The sequence below is a fragment of the Carya illinoinensis genome, chromosome 13 (assembly GCF_018687715.1).
Source record: "Carya illinoinensis cultivar Pawnee chromosome 13, C.illinoinensisPawnee_v1, whole genome shotgun sequence".
Lineage (NCBI taxonomy): Eukaryota > Viridiplantae > Streptophyta > Magnoliopsida > Fagales > Juglandaceae > Carya > Carya illinoinensis.
Window position 1 is genome coordinate 22,759,525 of NC_056764.1, and position 19,824 is coordinate 22,779,348.

At 37.0% G+C, this 19,824-nt stretch overlaps 1 protein-coding gene across 2 annotated transcripts in view; it reads right to left on the reverse strand.

Annotated features, from left to right (window-relative positions):
* Window positions 1-2,028: 2,028 nt before the first annotated feature.
* The window catches only part of LOC122291856 (molybdopterin biosynthesis protein CNX1), a 32,647-nt gene continuing 14,851 nt past the window's right edge, over window positions 2,029-19,824 (reverse strand). For both annotated transcript variants that reach the window (XM_043099875.1, XM_043099876.1), the window contains exons 11-14: window positions 7,016-7,173; window positions 6,792-6,898; window positions 3,217-3,273; window positions 2,029-2,460 (exon numbers count right to left, since the gene is read on the reverse strand). In XM_043099875.1, the coding sequence (XP_042955809.1) occupies window positions 2,245-2,460; window positions 3,217-3,273; window positions 6,792-6,898; window positions 7,016-7,173 (538 nt within the window). In that variant the 3' untranslated portion in view covers window positions 2,029-2,244. The remainder of the gene's footprint in view (window positions 2,461-3,216; window positions 3,274-6,791; window positions 6,899-7,015; window positions 7,174-19,824) is intronic.

Genomic DNA, 19,824 nt, shown 5'->3' on the forward strand with positions numbered 1-19,824 from the left:
GTTGATATGGCATTTAGTATGAAAAATTTTCTCTCTGCTACTTTGTGTCTTTTATCTTAATTTATGTATTGAGAGCATGCCTGATAATAAGAGACTCACTATACTCTTCATTTTTATACTCATGTTCAATACTAGGCTCACGTCTCTTCCTATCTCTCACACTTTGTAGATTTCTAATCACTGCACTTCGTTAATTCATCCTATCTATCATTTCCCCTAACACCAAATTTAACCTTTCAAACTTTTGTTATATGGACTGCAACACAAAAAATGAATTGTCTGCCACCCCCTTTGGTGTTGAGTTATTATTATGAGACATTGTAATGTGCTACATAAAAAGAATATTTGTAGTATAAATCTCACACACTCCCTTACGTGTTTACGCTCGAATAATGATACTCCACTCATGTTTCACTCTTAATTGATTTTTTCCCGATAATGATCTCATACTCTCTTGCATTTTACCTCGAGTTTTCTCATTCAAGTTTTTTAAGAACTAATAGAATCAGACCTGATTGGAAACTTTGTTTTGAATATCAAATGATATGAACCTCAATCGACTCGCTTTGAGACCCAACAACAATATTGAAAAAGCAAATCCAAGAAAGCCAAACTCAAGTCTATGGGTGGAGAATCTAGACCGGTTGACAATTCGTTTCAAAAACCTAGATTATATTAAAATCTAGACCAATTAAAAAACTCGTCTCGAGAACCTGGATTATAAGGAGGAACGCCACAAAAGTTGTGATTTACTTTTGATAAATTCAAAAGTTCAATTAAGAACAAGAGGAGTAAATTCAACTCACCAATAAAATTCAATAATGTCTAACCTCAAATGAGACTACAAGTGGTTTAAATAAACAATCCCCAAAAATTCTAAGTGAATAGTGCCGCTGGTACTGTAGCGTGAACAGTGCCCCCTACAGTACTTCTAAAACCCTAGTTGACATAAAATAATAACTTTTCAAATATACCCTTGGCCAAAATACAAGACCTCCCAAAAACCCTAGTTCATTAGAAATAAGACATATGTGAGCTAAGTATCCTCAAGCCCACTTATTCTAAACTAATAAAATAAGTTATTTTAATAAAATAAATAAGTCCAAGACCTTAAATACTAATAGGCCCAATTTGTGTCTTCTATAGCGTATCATATAGATGAAAACTGGATTTCCTCCTCTCAAGCCCATCTTGAATGTTAGGCCCTTGCTAAACACGTCTCAAGTGAATTTCACCCATCATTACATAGCTTTCTTAATCTTGTAATTGTCCCATTTGAAACTTGCAAAGAATCTTTACAACTTGGTCCACATTGGGGCCCATCAATAAATGGATAATTTAATGTGGAGATTGAATTTAAACGGAATAGATAAATGCAAAGAATGATCTTCCTAACTCTTGATCTTGTAATTGCCAAATTTGAAATTTGCAAAGGATCTTTACGACTTAATACACATTGGGGCCCATCAGTAAATGGATAATTTAATGTGGAGATTGAATTTAAATAGAATAGATAAATGCAAAGAAGTGTGATATTGACTAAATTTTGAAGATGTATTTGACGAAGAAAAATTCTAAACATAAGTCCATTCATACACCACACTTTTTTTTTTTTCTCTTTCTTTTACCAAATGTTTGGTATATGGATAATAAGTAGAATAATTTAATTAGTTTAAGAAGAATAAACTCAAACAAAAAAAATTAAAAAATCTATATATATATATATATTTATATGGTGTGTGTTGTGTGGTGTGTGGATTATGTGTAACAAAACTCTTCGACGAAACCAATGAGAATGCCATAAAAGGAGACTGAGGACAGAAACAACCCAATAAAAAGAGACCGTACAAGTTTCCTCTACCCCTACTAGCTCACACATCTACGAGTTTTATTTGATTGATTGGGGGCAATCTCTCGACCATAGTATGATAAAACAATAGAGGAAATTACTTCTAATTTGCATGCCTCAAGAAATATTTTTATTATAAATTAAGAATGTAAATAGAAAAATTGTACCACAGCAAGTAATTGAACAACGTGCAGTTAGATAGATAGGAAAATGCAAAAGTAGATAGTTTAAGCAAATCACAGTGCTTGTAAACCATATGAAGCTTTACATTTGTAATGACTCGGATTTTGTAGGCATTTCATTTCTTATTATTCCGTGTTTAACAGACCAGCACAACCAGGTTTCTGCTCCTTTACTATACTTACAAATTATAATTGGAACAAGTACAACCATGTTCAGCAAGAACAACCATGTTCTTTGCCTCCTCCTCCAGAGGCTAACTTATAACTGTTCTCCCACAAATCAGCAGGTGCAGCTTGTGCATGAGGGACATGACGGGGATGCTTCTCTCTCTTGTCCCCCTTTATCTGCTTTAATGCGTGCTTAAGGACAGGCAACAAAGCCGCCATGCATTCAGCAACAGCATTTGGATTCCCAGGCATGTTAATGATCTGAACACAACAATCCCATATCAAGGGAATTGAACAACCATAGATTGACTGAAATATGGTGAAGGCATAATCATATATGGATTCAGGTGGTACTCATGTGGACCCCCAACTTAGGAAATCTGACCCACCAACCAGAAATCAAGAATTTTTTGATAGGCAAATAATTGTTTTTGATAAGTAATAGGCAAATATAAATAACACATTAAACCCCGTAACTTCACTTTCCACCCCTTGTATCGGGAGATGGGAAATAGCATTTACCCAGAGATCATTGGGGAAACAATAAATTTTAGCTGAAGATATCGATTAGGTTTGAAATGAATTGTCAAATACAAATCCTATTAAGAATATTGGGGACAATTACGAGTCCTCATATAAAATTATTCGCATTTTGAGATTACTGTCATAAAACAGTAAACATTTCTTTATTTGGGATAATTTATAGTAAACTTATCTTCCACTTGTTATAGGAAGAAAGAACTGAAACTTTTCATTCTATGAAAGGTTCAAAAGTGCCTTCTGAAGGCTTTCATGACATGGCTCCTTCTGATCTCTCTAATAAACTTAATTTTCTCTTTATTTGCTCGTTCACGTTACCGCTAAAGTTGATCTTATCATCAACAAGAAATTTAAAATTTGTAATTCCTTCCTATGTTAATATATCTATATAATTTTAACAGCAAAGAACCTAACTTGATGACAAAAAGCACCAATGACAATGAACCAGGAAAATAGTTAAATGAATTGTGGCCTTACCAATGATGAACCCCGTATTCCAGCGGCAGAGCGTGAAAGCATACCAAATGGTGTCACCTGTTTTAGAAAAGGAAAGGGGAATTGCAAAACAGAGATAAATTAACCTGCAGTTTTGGTGCCAGAGAATGGGGAAGTGGTAAAGGTAACAGCTGGTAAAAGAAGGATAAAACCAATCCTAACATCTTAGACCACAGGCTTGATTAATAGGAAGCCTAACTGCAGCTATTTGAACTACCACATATATTCATACTTCCCAGTAAAATTAACAACTTATAGATTACTAGACAAAGTAATCTTGAGCCCTCGGTATTAATCTCTCTCCTGCACCATGTGTCTTGCATGGTATATTTAGGCTAGGTTTAGATAGCAAGAGCCTCTCATCCCCATCTCATTTCAATATCCAAACATCACAAATACAAACACTTTTCAGTTTTAAATTTTCAACTTTTTCATCTAATTATTACCTAATCATTACAACTTTTTTGAGAAAAGTAAGAAATGTAATCATTACAACTTTTCCAAACTTCCAAACAAAACACAAAAAACAATTCAATTTTTTCAAATCTCAAGACAAAAATTATATTCTAACAATATTTTAACTTTAAAATATTTTTATTCAACTTTTTCTCTCTCCTTTCCCAAAACTCCATAAAACTTATTAACTCAAATTATTTTACTACTATTTACAAACTATTTCACTACTATTCACAGATAATCTCATCTCATCTCATTATCCAAACAAGGGGCCTTAGTCAAAAGTTACTGCACGTGTTGTGATATGGGATATGGGGATTATCTGTAGGATGTGTTTTTTTAGTAAGCGGCTTGGTCAAAAGGGTTATTGGTATTATTGTGTCTAAAAATGGGTGGGTTGGTTAGTTACAATCATGTTACACGTGAGTCATGGGCTATGCTAATTTTTGAGGATTAACATGTGCACATGACGGGTCATGGTTATGGTTGAAGGGTCAATACAGGTCTTAGCTAATAAGAATAAGAAAATCACATAATGCGTGGTAATCAAAATTTGGGTTTACATATCTTTGGTTTTGATAGAGATGTTGCGGAGAAATCTTTTTAGGGATTGATTATTTTATGATGATCTGTTTGATGATAAACTGAGAGAATTAGATTTTTTGGGTGTAGTAATATTTTAGTGTTTACCCGTATAATGATTTGGAGAAGTTATGCGGATATTAATTAGTTGGGTGAAATGGTATTTCGGGTGACACGTGGATATTAGATTTTAAGGAAAAAATAAATGTTATCTATGGATTTTTTCCAAACTTGTTGGGAAGTGACCAAAGATATTTCTCGCATAAATTTCATGAAAATGGAAGGTTTGCAAAAAACCTCAAAGCAACATTTAGTGCACTTATTCCAAAAAAACCCAGCATTGGGGAGGTATAAAAGACATCCCATTAGCTTGGAGAGTGGGATGTACTAGACCCTCTCAAAAGTTTTGGTGAATAGATTGAGCATGGTGATGAAATTAATATCAAAGCCCCAAATGCCATTTGTCAAAGGTAGGCAAAGTCTTGACTTAATGCTTATTGCCAATGGAATGCTTGGATAGTAGATTCAAGTCAGGAGAGCTAGGACTTTTGTGCAAGCTTGATATGGAAAAGGCCTATGACCGAGTCAATTAGAGATTCTTGCTTTACATGCTTGAGAGATGTGGCTTTGGTACAAAATGGTGTTCATGGATCAAACATTCTATCTCTACTGTTTGTTCCTCTATCTTGGTGAATGGCACGCCAAGGGCTCCTTTAAAACCTCACAAGGCTTGAGACAGGGTAATCCTCTATCTCCACTTTTGTTTTGTAATGGAAGCTGTTAGCAAGATGATTTTAGGTGTTGTGTAGAGTGGGTTTGTATTTGGATTCTTAGTTGGGGAGACAAATACAAGATCACTTAACATATCCCATCTATTATTTACCACTAATACCTAATATTTTGTGGGGCTAGCTATCATCAAATTCAAGCTATGAGGGCTCTCCTTCTATGCTTTGAAGCAACTTCAGGGCTGTAGGTGAACTTGGCTAAATCAAAGTAATCCAGTAGGAAAAATGTGGAGAGTATGGTTTCCATTTTGGGATGTAAGGTATCTTAACAGCCTATGAAGTATCTTGGCCTCCTTTTGGGTTCCCCGTTCAAATTGAAATCGATTTGGGATAATGTACTAGAAAAAATGGAGAGGAAATTGGTTAGTTGGAAGTGAATGTATTTATCCAAGGGTGATAGGGTCAACTTAATCAAAAGTACCCTTCCCAACTTACTTCCTATCACTATTTCTGCTCCTTATCAAGGTGGCTCATCGCATGGAGAAACTTCAAAGAGATTTTTTATTGGGGGATGAATGACCAGTTTGAATTTCACTTGGTAAAATGGGCCACAGTATACTCCCCTATTTCAGAAGGAGGATTGGGTAATTAGAACTTGCAGCCTTTTAACAAAGCCTTGTTTGGCAAATGGCTTTGGAGATACCACAATGAACAGGAACCTTCTGGAGAATCGTCATAGAATTGGAGCACAGTGAACCATGGGGAGGATAGTGTTTGAATGAGGTGAATGGGGCATATGGGGTGGGGCTATGGAAGCACATAAGAAGAGGATGGGACACATTTTAAGAAATATCCGTGTTGAGGTGGGTGATGGACCTAAAATATACTAAATCGCTACGGTACCACAGTAACACCTACAGTACCAATGAACAATCTTTTCTTCCTACAGATATTGTCCTTCCACCTTGTACGGGTTCACTCATTTTGTAGATTTAATAGATTCCAAAGTATACATTTTAATTCTTCAAGGGAAACTTTTGTTGTAGTGAGACTTTGCTTGAGATCTTGTGAGCTTAGCTTATAAATATGGGGATCAAAATTTCAATGTAGGGGAGCATGTAGTTAATAGAACTGAATGCCATGCCCTTAAAAAGGACGGTTGTGTTGGGAGAATAGGTAGACCTTGTTAGCATCAAATAATCAGGAATGGATTCAATCAACAAATTTCCATTTGACTCTAGGATCCATTGGACAGGTGGAAGATATTGAGATAGTCTTGTGGCTTGGTTTCACAAACATTTCTACAGCACCCACAGGAATGTGTATCCAACAAAAATGTGAGCGTATCCAACCAATGTAGCACAATGACACCATGAACATGAGCAATTTTACCTAGGATTAATGAGTAGAAAGACACTACAATCTAATTGGTATGATTGGCCCGGCTCAGTTCATCAGCATTGAAACCTCACAATAGGAAAGCTCTACTCTACCTCTTAGCCAAGAAAGGCCAGCAATCTAGAAAAGAAACATCTCCAGTTGACCATGTTTCAAGGCGCAATTACTAGTTCAATAACTACCAAGTCCATGACTACCCAAACGACAATAAAGGTTTAACATGGACAGCAACAATTCAGCTCTCCAATTAGCACAATCTCCTCATAAAATTTTAAATTCCTTTCAGATAGTAAAAGTACAATAAAGAAACAGAAAGTAGACAAGTACTTATTTGTTTTGTACACAAACAGATAACTTACTGTATGAGTACTAATGCATGTAAACCAGTCGTACCTTTAAGCTCTCTTGCATCATTACATGCAGAAGACCAGGTGTTTCTTTCTCCAGCAACCCTTTTGTTGCTTCAGGGGTTACATCTCTTGGGGTGAAGCCAGTGCCACCTTCATTGAGAATATTTATCACAAAAAGGAAGAAGAAATTTCGAGGAAAAGACACGTAGATACTATGTCATATTCATCCATATAAATGACAAGAAGGATTGTAAGAAGAAATCATACCAAGGGTAAGAATCAGATCCATTTTGTCAATGTCACTCCATCTCTTTAGAACATCCTTAATTTTGCTCACATCATCTTCGACTACAGCCGTTGCGACTACCCTTGCTCCTCCTAACCTTTCTGACGAAGAATTTACAACAGAAACTGCCCTGGGACCACTGTCAATAAACTATCTACATTACCCACATAACTACAACCATAGTTTCAGTGTAATTTGTGCTTCCAAAGAGGCCTCACATACTGGAGTTGACAGCCTAAGTCATCAAGTAGCGAGTGAGGGTACTAACAAATTGCCAATTGGCCATATAAACATACAAATACTTACATCCTAAGTTGTGACATATACTTTTTGGGAAGGGGATGCAGGACATTTTGTCAAGAACATATTACGCTGAACTGTTGAGCTATTTCAAACATATTGTTGCAAAGAATGTACTTTCAATACTCCACTTCTAGCAAGCAGTATCAACTTTGCTCTTTCTTTGGCATCAATTCAGTGACCTTTCTGAAACAATCATTCAAAAAGGAGTATCTGGATGCAGTTAAAGTTTTGATACTCGCCTTCCTATTTCAAGCAGGGCATCATTAGAAAGCAGGGCATCAGTTTTTGGTACCAGCTGCTTAGCAGTGTTTAGATTTCATGATTTGAGTCTGAGACTCATGGCATTCATATTTTCATAACTGCTATTTGTTCTGTATAAAACAACTATCAGAAGATTATTCTTTGATCAACTGATAGCATGATTTTGGCAACTTTTATTTGAACCAAGGCTCGAAAAATCAAAATTGGGTAAAGACCGACTCAATGAATTAGGTGATTCAACAAATAGAATCGGACGATTCATAACAATCTTGAATTGGTTATTTCAGTGTTAATAAAAATTATTAAAAATCATATATAATGCAATTCAAGCATTTAATATAATGTATAAAATAGTATAAAATATAAATTCATTGACTAGTTTCAATAAAAATATGATATGAATACAAATACAAATGTAGTATTTTATGCACAACCACAATATAATACAAAATACTCATTCATCTCCTAATTTTTTTGTTTGATTAAAGAAAATAAAGAACTACATGTTTTGTCTTTCACTTTTTCTGCGATTCTTATTGAATACAATAATGAAAAAAAAAAAAAAATCAGTTGTTACTTAAAAATAAATACAGTTTTGAATCGGTTGGAATCAATCGATTGAAACAGTTCAGTGAACGATTCAACAAGTTCACTAAAATTGGTTCCTTTTCTAACCAATTCAGTTTGAATTGGCTTGAATTGAATCATTTTTTCGAGCCTTGATTTAAACCCAAACAATGGAGGCTGAAGAGAGGAGGTTGCACATTATGGTTTACAAGCAGTGCTTTGTATGTAAAACAGAAAGCCTATAGTCTAACTTGTAGCACTTGACCTACTCATGGTGAGAACTAAAGTTTATGGCAAATCTTACACTAACATTTTTCACCGTCACCTTCTTCACCAAATTTAGATGTTGTGCCTCATACCAAGGATGTAGAATCTGAGGTGCCAATAATTCAGGAATGGCCGGAATCACTGATACCGTTATAGTCACTTGAATGGCTGGAATTATCTATACCATGAGTCACTGGTATAATTGCCCCTTTGTTTCTTTTCGCTCTCAATTTCAGGTTGTTCCTGGTATTTCACAAACTTTGGCAATTCCAGGTCGGTATTTTCATTTGAGTCTGGAATGTGTTCTAGCACAGATTGTCTTCATTTGCAAGTATTTATTCGCAAATCACATCTATGGTAATCTAGATTACTAAAAGTAACATCACCCAACTACAAAATGTTTTTATACCTCATTTTTTGTTAACAACACCAACAATTCTATTGATTGATTCAAAACCGTACAACAAATTATATCGAAAACCAAGTCGGATTTGAAATGAAGTTTATTAGAGTTCAAAAAAGAAGAAGATATAATTCCATAAAATTGCGAGTTCTATGTAACTTATTTTTTTGATTTCATTAGGATAAACAATTTTACTCCGTAGATGAGGTGGATTCTTCTGTGGGGACACCGCCACTGAGTCCTGTTTTAATTTTCTTACTATTATGCATTGATACATTACATTGAAAAAAATTTAGACTTATGGTGTATTGCTTTAATTAGTCGTAGTAAAGTATATTTTGTTTGAGACTAGGAAGTATCATAGAAGATTTACATTTTCTCATTTTTTATCAAAACATGTGAGAAAATGAGATTGTATAAGGCATGATTTTCATATATTTATTTAATGGTGAGTTATGAAGTATGAACTTATATAGATTGTATAAGGCATGATTTTCATATATTTATTTTCATCACACACTACAGATCTGGAAGCTAGTTGCTACCATGCATCCACTTTCCACCCCATCTTTCAGTCCAGTCACACCCCCATTTTTGTCACTAAGAACCAATTTCTCATTTTATCTCTACCTATTCATCATCTCCTTTCAACACTTTAGATCCCAACTTTCTGTCATCTCTATTCCCAAGACAGTTTAACAATGCCCCATCTAACCAAGGTTGAAGGAAAGCAATGCAAATGGCAAATGCTGCTACATCATAATGATCCTTGGGATCTTGTCCCATTTTCTCTTGAGAAGCAAATGGTTAGTTGCAAGTGTGTTGTTAAATTAATCCAGATAGACCTATTGAACATTGGGAAGACACGATTGGATGTTAAGGGTTATACATAGACCTACCCTATTGATTATGAAGAGACTTTCTCTGGTTGCCAAGATCTTTTCTATTTGGTTCCTTTGCTGCTAACTGTAATTGGTATTTGTTTCAGTTGGAATGTGACTTATCGGAGGAGGTTAACATGGAGTAATTACCTGGGTTTGTCGCTCAACGGTAGCATTGCGGTTGGTTTGTGTACAAAGAGATATGACAAAAATTAACTTTATTCACTGTGTACAAAAATATATATATATACCCTAAATACAAGGGACCCATGTACCCCCATACACTTCTGCTAATTACAAACATATATTCTAACACTCCCCCTCAAGTTGGGGCATATATATCATATAAACCCAACTTGAAACAAATAGGTTTTAATTGACTCCAACACAAAGATTTAGTGAACACATCTGCGAGTTGATTGGCAAACTTCACAAAAGGTGTAACAATGTCACCACTTAGTATCTTATCTCGAATGAAGTGACAATCAATCTCTATATGTTTAGTCCTCTCATGAAACACAAGGTTAGAGGCAATATGCAGTGCAGCTTGATTATCACAAAATAGCTGGAGAGAGATAGGAGCTGGAAACCCAATCTCTTGGCAACCATGTCAGCTCACTAGTAGTATGAGCCATTGCCCTGTATTCAGCTTCCGCACTAGACCGAGCTACAACTGTTTGTTTCTTACTCTTCCATGTAACCAAGTTACCTCCTACAAAGGTACAATATCCAGTAGTAGATCCTCTATCTGAAGGGAATCCTGCCCAATCAGAATCTGAAAAGGCTTCAATCCTAAGATGTCCATTTGGTCGATATAGTACTCCAAGGCCAGGTGCTTACTTGAGATAACGAAGAATATGAATTAAAGCATCCCAATGTGAGATCCTAGGTGTTTGTAAAAACTGACTTAGTACACTCACTGCATAAGAGATGTCTGGTCTAGTGATAGTGAGATAGTTTAATTTCCCAACAAATCTTTAATACATACCTGGATCTTCAAACAACTCCCATTCCTCTTTCAAGAATTTACGATTTGGATCCATAGGGGTGTTGATAGGTTGTGCATCCAACATGCCGGTTTCTTATAGAAGATCAAATACATATTTCCTTTGAGATATGTTGATGCCCTCTTTAGATCTACTGACTTCAATTCCAAGGAAATATCTAAGCTTGCCCAAGTCTTTCGTTTGAAACTGATCATGTAAAAATTATTTTAGTCTAGTAATTCCAGCAGAATCACTCCTAGTAATTACAATATCATCCACATAGACAACCAACAAAATTTGACCTACATCACTATGTAAGTGAAATACCGAGTGATCTGTTTGGCATCTGTGAAGACCAAACGTCAATACAATACCTTGCATACAGTACCTCGATACTCCCCCTGAGCAACAAACTCAGGTGGTTGCTCCATATAAACTTCCTCATGCAAGTCGCCATGTAGGAATGCATTTTTAACATCCCACTGAAATAAGGGTCAGTCTAAATTAGCAGCAAGAGAGATTAACACTCGAACAGAAGAGATTTTGGCAACTGGGGAGAATGTCTCTTCATAGTCAATGCCATAGATTTGAGTGTAACCCATTGCAACCAAGCGGGTTTTCAGATGTTCCATAGAACCATCAGGATGAAATTTGATAGTATATACTCATTTCAAGCCAACAACTTGTTTACCAGGTGGTAGTGGAACAAGATCCTATGTGCCGTTATGGTGAATGGCATCCATTTCATTTTCCATAGATGTCCTCCATCTCGGATCAGATACTGCATCTTGAAGTAAATGCCGTAGATTTGAGTGTAACCCATTGCAACCAAGTGGGCTTTCAGACTTTCCATAGAACCATCAGGATGAAATTTGATAGTATATACCCATTTCCAGCCAACAACTTGTTTACTAGGTGGTAGTGGAACAAGATCCTATGTGCCGTTATGGTGAATGGCATCCATTTCATTTTCTATAGCTGTCCTCCATTTCGGATCAGATAATGCATCCTGAAGTGTCTTAGGAATAGAAAGTTTTGAAAGTTGAGATGTAAAACATGAGAATGAAGGGGATAAGGCGTGATATGAAACAAATTGACTAATATGATATTGAGTAACACAAGAAAGATTATCTTTGCGAAGAGCAATAGGTAGAGAGTCTGAAGTACTGGGCAACTAAGGATCTGAAGATGGAGACATGACTGGTTGGGGCATGGGAGCTGGTGGCTGCAAGCGATGTGAGTAAACCTGTAAAGGAAGTAGGGAAGGGGGTGAGGAGGGTTGGGTAAGGTTGGGTGAGTGTGAGGGAGATAGTGTAAGAGTAGGTAATGGTAGAGGATCACACTCAACACTTGAAAATGTATTCGAAAAATAGGGTATGGACTCAAAAAAGGTAACATCAGCACTCGTGAAGTACAGTCTAAGAACAAGACTATAGCAACAATATCCTTTTTGAGTCCAGGAATAATCAACAAAGAGACACTTGGTAGAACAGGGGTCAAGTTTATCAAAGCCTGAACCAAGGTTATGAACAAAGCAAACACACCCAAAGATGGAGGCATACAATTAATAAGATGACAAAGCAGTAAGAAGACCATCACTCCATAAATGTTGGAACATGCATATGTAGCAACAGTGCTTGGGTTACATCTAATAAATGCCGATTTTTGCGTTCAACCATCCCATTCTGTTGGGGTGTGTATGAACATGATGTTTGATGAACAATTCCTTTATCACTTAAGTAGCAAAGGCACTAGATGGATATTCTCTAGCATTATTAGAACGCAAAACTCGAACCTTTTTGTTAAATTGAGTTTTAATTTCTTTCCAGAACACTTGGAATATGGAAAGAAATTCAGATTTGGCCTTCATAAAAAACAACCATGTCACACGAGAGTAGTCATCAACAAATGTAACAAATATTGAAACTTGTTTGATTTTATTAGAATATATGTTTGTAATTAGCTTGTATGAGGATCTATGGATAATTTGTGTTTAAGGTATATCTATGTGTGTACACAGTGAATAAAGTAAGAATTTTTCCTCATCTATTTGTACTTAGTATCAGAGCGTGATTCTCACGAATCTGAGTTTTGTATGGTTTGAAAATGTTTTTCGGTGTAGTTTTTGAGCTGACCATCATCCTTCGTGTGGTTTCCGTGTGTTTTTGTTGCTCGTCGGCTGCCCGTGGTGGGTTGAAGCTTTTTTCCGGTGTCATCTCCGGTACTGGACACCAGGGGTGAACTCGCCGGAAATTTCTGTGGGTATTGAGGCTGTTTGCTGTAGTCATCAGCCACCGGAAGGTGTCTCTGTCGTCAGTCTAGAGATGTTTGGTTGTAGGTATAACCTTATTCCAATATTGAGTAGGGATAACCCAATTGGAATAAAACTTGTTTGGTAACATGGATAAGCTTAATCATATCCTGGGTTAGGATAAGCTTATCCGCATTCTGAAGGGGGTTAGAACCCGATTCCGAGACAGACCTGATTTCGGTCGATACCGACCCAATTTTAGCCAACACAGGTTGGTTCCGGCCAATTCCAAGCTGATAGGTACCGATTCCGAATCGGTACATCCTTTTTTTGACCAATACAGACCCATTTTGTCCGATATAGAGCCGAAATTGGGGTTTTCAAGGCTCTTCAGGTACTTGGGTTGGGTTCTCTTATTGTGTGTGAATTTTCTATTTCCAAGTGGAATTGTAATATTTTGCTGCACATATGGCAACTAAGTTTGAGTCAACGCTTACATCAAACTTTAATATGCCTATGACTTCAATAAAATTGGATGGGAAGAACTATATGTTATGGTCAAGATCTGTTACAATATTTTTAAAAGGTAAGGGACTTTCTAGCCACCTGGTTAATCCAAAACCCGACTCAAATAACCCTACATTTGCTCAATGGGAGCAAGAGGATGCTCAAATCTTGTCCTTGATGTTGACCAGTATTGAGTCTAACATTTGCATTAATTTGATTCATTTTGACACTGCCCAAGAAGTGTGGATCCATCTCAAGCATATGTATTCGGGTGATGGGAACACAACCCGCATTTATGAGCTATGCAAGCAGTTTTTTGCATTGGAACAGGGTACTTTGAGTTTGGAAGAATATTATTCTTAAGTGATGAGCATATGTGAAGAACTCAAGATGTATCAACCTATCACTTTTGATGTTTTACGTATGCTACAACAATGTGAAAAGTTTAAGGTTGTTTGGTTTCTTGTTGGTTTAAAACCTGAATACGAGTCGGTGAGGTCTCAAATTTTGGCAAGTCCACAACTCCCTTCATTTCCTAATGTGTTCTCCCGACTTCAGCGTGCCATGTTATCTGGGCACGGATCTCAGTTGTCTTCTGATCTAATTAGTGAGAGATCCACTCTGGTTGCCTCTTATGTTGCTCCTGGTGGGCGTGGAGGCTGAGGTGGTAGAAGTGCACATGGAGGACCTGATGCCAAAGGTAATCGAAATCGAGAGCCTTGTAAGTGCACCCATTGTGGTCGCACTAACCATTTAGTGGACTCTTGTTGGGACCTACATGGTAGGCCATCTGAGACTGCTAATCAGGCCATTTGCCAAGATGCTACATCACAGTCAACGAGCTCCAACCCACCTTCAGATATGATTAGTATATCGAAAGATGAGTATGAGCGGTTTTTGGGTCGCACAGGGGCCTCATCTTCCACAGCTACTCTTACCCACTCAGGTATAGCATCCTCATGTCTTGTCTCATCCACTCAAGGTCCATGGATCATTGATTTAGGAGCTAATGAACATCTGACCGGTTTGTCTTCTGCCTTGTCTAAGTTAAGTACTGTACCATCTTTAAAAAGTGTCACTCTTGCTAATGGTTTTCTTTATAAAGTTACAGGTATTGGATCTACTAAGCTCACTTACTCCATATCCTTATCATTTGTCCTATATGCTCCTAGTTTTCCTTTTAGTTTGTTGTCTATTAGTAAGATTACTCAAAATCTACAATGTTTAGTGACTTTTTATCCCTCTTCATATATTTTTCAGGATCTCAAGATGGGGAACAAAATTGATATGTGGCATGAAGCTGGTGGTCTGTATTACCTTAATGTTCAACAGTCAACCACTCGAGCCCTTACATCCCCCTCATCGTCTGCTTTTGAATGGTACTATCGCCTTGGTCACCCCCCCTTTCACTTTTGAAGTGTCAAATTAGGAATTTGGAAAGTGTCTCCCTTCTCTTGTGAAGCGTGTCAACTTAGTAAACACCATCGTGTGTCTTTTGTTCCTCGTATTGATAAACAAGCATTGAGTCCTTTTGAATTGGTTCACTCTGATATTTGGAGACCAATCAACATTGAATCAAACAAGTTTCAATATTTTGTTACATTTGTTGATGACTACTCTCGTGTGACATGATTGTTTTTTATGAAGGCCAGATTTGAACTTCTTTCCATATTCCAAGTGTTCTGGAAAGAAATTAAAACTCAGTTTAACAAAAAGGTTCAATTTTTGCATTCTGATAATGCTAGAGAATATCTATCTAGTGTCTTTGCTATTTACTTAAGTGACAAAGAAATTGTTCATCAAACATATATTCTAACAGATTCAATGTTGATTGGTCCCCATATATTAGAGTGAACCAATTCAAAAGGACTCGATGCTCGTTTATTAATATGAGGAACAAAAGACACACGATGGTGTTTACTAATTTGACAAGCTTCACAAGAGAAGGGAGATACATTTTCCAAATTCCTAATTTGATACTTAAAAAGATAAAGGGGGGGTGACTAAGGCGATAGTGCCATTCAAAAGTAGACGATAAGGAAGATGTAAGGGATCGAGTGGGTGATTGTTAAACATCAAGGTAATATAAACCACCAGCTTCATGCCCTGTACCAATCTTGTTCCCCGTCTTGAGATCCTAAAAAAACATGAAGAAGGATAAAAAGTCACTGAACATTGTAGATTTTGAGTAATCTTATTAATAGACAACAAACTAAAAGGAAAACTAAGAGCATATAGGACAAATGACAAGGATATGGTATCAGTGAGCTTAATGGATCCAATGCCTGTAACTTTAGCAAGAGAACCCTTAGCAAGAGTGACACTTTTTAAAAATGGTACAACATTTAACTTAGACAAGGTAGAAGACAAACCGGTCAGATGTTCATTAGCTCTTGAATCAATAATCCAAAGACCTTGAGTGGATGGGACAAGACATGCGGATGCTATACCTGAGTGGATAAGAGTAGCTATCGAAGATGAAGCCCCTGTGCGACCCAAAAATCACTCATACTCATCCTTCGATAAACTAATCATATCTGAAGGTGGGTTGGAGCTCATTGACTATGATGTAGTATATTGGAAAATGGCCTGATTAGCAGACCCAGATGGCCTACCGTGTAGGTCCTAACAATAGTCCACTGAATGGTTAGTACGTCCACAATAGGTGTACTTACGAGGCTCTTGACTTCAATTGTGATTACCTTTGGCATCACGTCCCCCATGTGCACTTCTACCACCTCAGCCTCCACGCCCACCGAGAGCAACATAAGAGGCAACCAAAGCGGATCTCTCACTAATTGGATCAGAAGACAATTGAGATCCATGCCCAGATAACATGGCACGCTAAAGTCTGGAGAACACATTAGGAAATGAAGGGAGTTGTGGACTCGCCAAAATTTGAGACCTCACCGACTCATTCAGGTTTTAAACCAACAAGAAACCGAACAATATTAAACTCTTCACGTTGTTGTAGCATACGTGAAACATCAGAAGTGATAGGTTGATACATCTTGAGTTCTTCACATATGCTCATCACTTGAGAATAATACTCTTCCAAACCCAAAGTACCTTGTTCTAATACAAAAAACTGCTTGCATAGCTCATAAATGTGGGTTGTGTTCCCATCACCCGAATACATATGCTTGATTTAGATCCACACTTCTTGGGTAGTGTCAAAATGAATCAAACTAGAGCAAATGTTAGACTCAATACTGGTCATAATCAAGGACAAGATTTGAGCATCCTCTTGCTCCCATTGAGAAAATGTAGGGTTATTTGAGTCGGGTTTTGGATTAACCAGGTGGCTAGAAAGTCCCTTACCTTTCAAAAATATTGTAACAGATCTTGACCATAACATAGAGTGCTTCCCAATCCAATTTTACTAAAGTCATAGGCATATTAAAGTTTGACATAAGCGGTGACTCAAACTTAGTTGCCATATGTGTAGCAAAACATCACAATTCCACTTGGAAATAGAAAATTCATACACAATATGAGAACCCAACCCACGTACCTGAAAAAAGACGCCTTAAAAACCCCAATTTCAGCTCTGTATCGGATTAAATGGGTCTGTATCAGACAAAATAAGCATGTACCGGTTCAGAACTGGTATGTCTTGGCCTAGAATTGGCTGAAACCTGCCTGTATCGGCCGAAATTGAGTCTGTATCGGCCGAAATTGAGTCTGTATCGGCCAAAATCAGGTCTGTATCGGCCGGTATCGACCTGTATCGGGTCTATCTTAGTATCAGGTTCCAACTATTCAGAATACGGATTAGGTATCCTAACCCAGAACATTTTTAAGCTTATCCGTGTTACCAAACAGGTTTTATGCCAGATTGGAATAAAATCCTATCCAGGTTTTTGGTTATCCCCACTCAAGATTGGAATAAGCTTATACCTGCAACCAAATGTCCCTAAACTAACAACGGAAACACTTTCCGACCGCTGATGACGACGGAAATCAGGCCCGATACCCACAGAAACTTCCGGTGAGTTCACCCCTGGTGTCCAGTACAGAAGATGATGTCGGAAACAAGACGGAAAATGCTTCAACCCACCAAAGGCTGCCAACGAGCAACAGAAATGCACGAAAGAACACGGTGAGCTCGAATTCTACACCAAAAAAACTCCCAAACAATAGAGATCTCAGATTTGTGAGGATCACGCTCTGATACCATGTACAAAGAGAGATGACAAAAATTAACCTTTATTCACTGTGTACAAACATATATATATATACACCCTAAATACAAGTGACCCATATACCCTCATACACTTTTGCTAATTACAAACATATATTCTAATAGTTTGTACGCTTGAGATGGCAATGAAGGACAAGAATAAAGATAAGGGAAGTTTTCTGATGCAAAAGTTGATCCCCACAAATTCAAAAGAAGTAAAAAATAAATAAAAATAAAAACTCAGCAAATGTTGGGCAGATCATTCAATATTTCGGTTACATACTTGTGTATGGATTACATTCTTCTCATAATGTATGCACTATGCAGATGATATTGTTATTATAAGAAATGAGTCTGAAGTTATAATCAGATTGGAAGACTTTTTGCAGTACTGATTTCGAACTAAAGACTTGCACAAACTACATACTTTCATCGTATTGAAGTTGCTAAGTTGAAAAAGGTACAAGTTTGTCTCAGAGGAACTATACACTTGATTTGTGCAAAGAAACTAGTTCGTGGGTTGAATGACCATTGATGTCCTTACAGATTCAATCACACTATTGCAGGATGAGGGACAGTTATTTGGACATTCTTTTTTTTTTTTTTTTTTCTTCTTTTTTGATTGGCACCAGGTGTCCAGGAGTTATTTGGACATTCTTTTAGGTATCATTTCTTGGTCGGAAGATCAAAGTATCCTAACATCATTAGACCAAATATCTCAGATGCTATTGGAGTAGTGAGTCAGTCTTTTGGACCTCCTAAATTCCACTTTGGGATGTTTCTTTTTCATATTTATGTGATTACACATTGGGATGGTATCACTCGTATTATTCATTATTTGAAAAAAGCTCCAGGTTTCGGATTGCTTTATAATTCAAATGAGTGTCCTAGACTAGAAAGCTTCACTGATGTTGATTGGACAGGTACTCCATCAACATTAGAGATCTGTTACAGGGTGTTGAACCTATTTTGGAGGTAATTTGCTAACATAGAAGTGAGTGAAACAGATGGTGACTGTTGGATCCAATGCACATTTTCTTGAAGTGATTGGGTTTCCAGCCCTAACTACTATTGAACTATATTGTGATAACTAAGCCACACTTCGTATTAGGTTGACCGTAACTACATTAGAGAGAAGATAATGAGTGTAGTTATTCTATAACATTTTTTTTTTTAATAAGTAAACAAGATTTTATTGATCAAAAGAATAGGTAAAAGCCCAAGTATATGGGACATATACAAGAGCAACGCCTAGGCATGCTTAGTTTGGAGATAGAAGGAATTCATGAAATGACAAGCCATGAAAATCAATTACAATCGACCAATGGAGTGAATTATTGAAAAGTAGACTTCTAAGCTCATCCATTGACCATGCTTGATCTTCAAAACTTCTTTCATTCCTCTCCCTCCAAATACACCACCATAAACATATTGGAACCATCTTCCAAATAGAGGCAATTTGAGAATTACCCTGAATGGCTTTCCAAGAAGCTAGGAGGTCCACTACCGATCTCGGTATCACCCAAGCTAATCCCACCTAAGCAAAAACTTCATTCCACAATGTCTTGGCAATCTCACAATGTAGTAGATGGTCAACCGACTCTCCACTCTTTTTACACATTCAACACCAATCCATGACTATGATCCAATGTTTCCTTAGATTGTGTAGAGTGAAGATCTTCCCCAAGGAAGCCATTCATACAAAAACTTTTGCCTTTAGGGGCACATTTGTCTTCCAAACACTCTTCCATGGGAATGAAATTGTACTGTGCATTGTCATGGTTTTGTAGAAGGAGCAGATTGAGAACTTCCCAAAGTCTTTTGAAGTCTGAAGATCAACTTGCATATATGTTTACAAAGTCTTTGGGTCGTAATCGGTTGAAATTTACTTGTTCAAACCTGAGCTTATATGATATATGCGTTCCAACTTGAGGGTGAGTGTTAGATAGTATTCTTGTAGTCACATTCTGTTGATCTGACTTTGTACCATTCAGCAACTTGATCGGTGGGGGAGGTAGAGGATGGTTGGAGTTCTCTACCCTCTCATTTTGTTGACTCTAATGCTTGACAGTAATGAAGGGAATTCTGAATGGGAGAACATACTTTGTATTCCACAGTTCTCTTATATATGATTTTCAATGTCACAATTTGAAAGAAGAGTGGAATGTGCTGTGCACATAG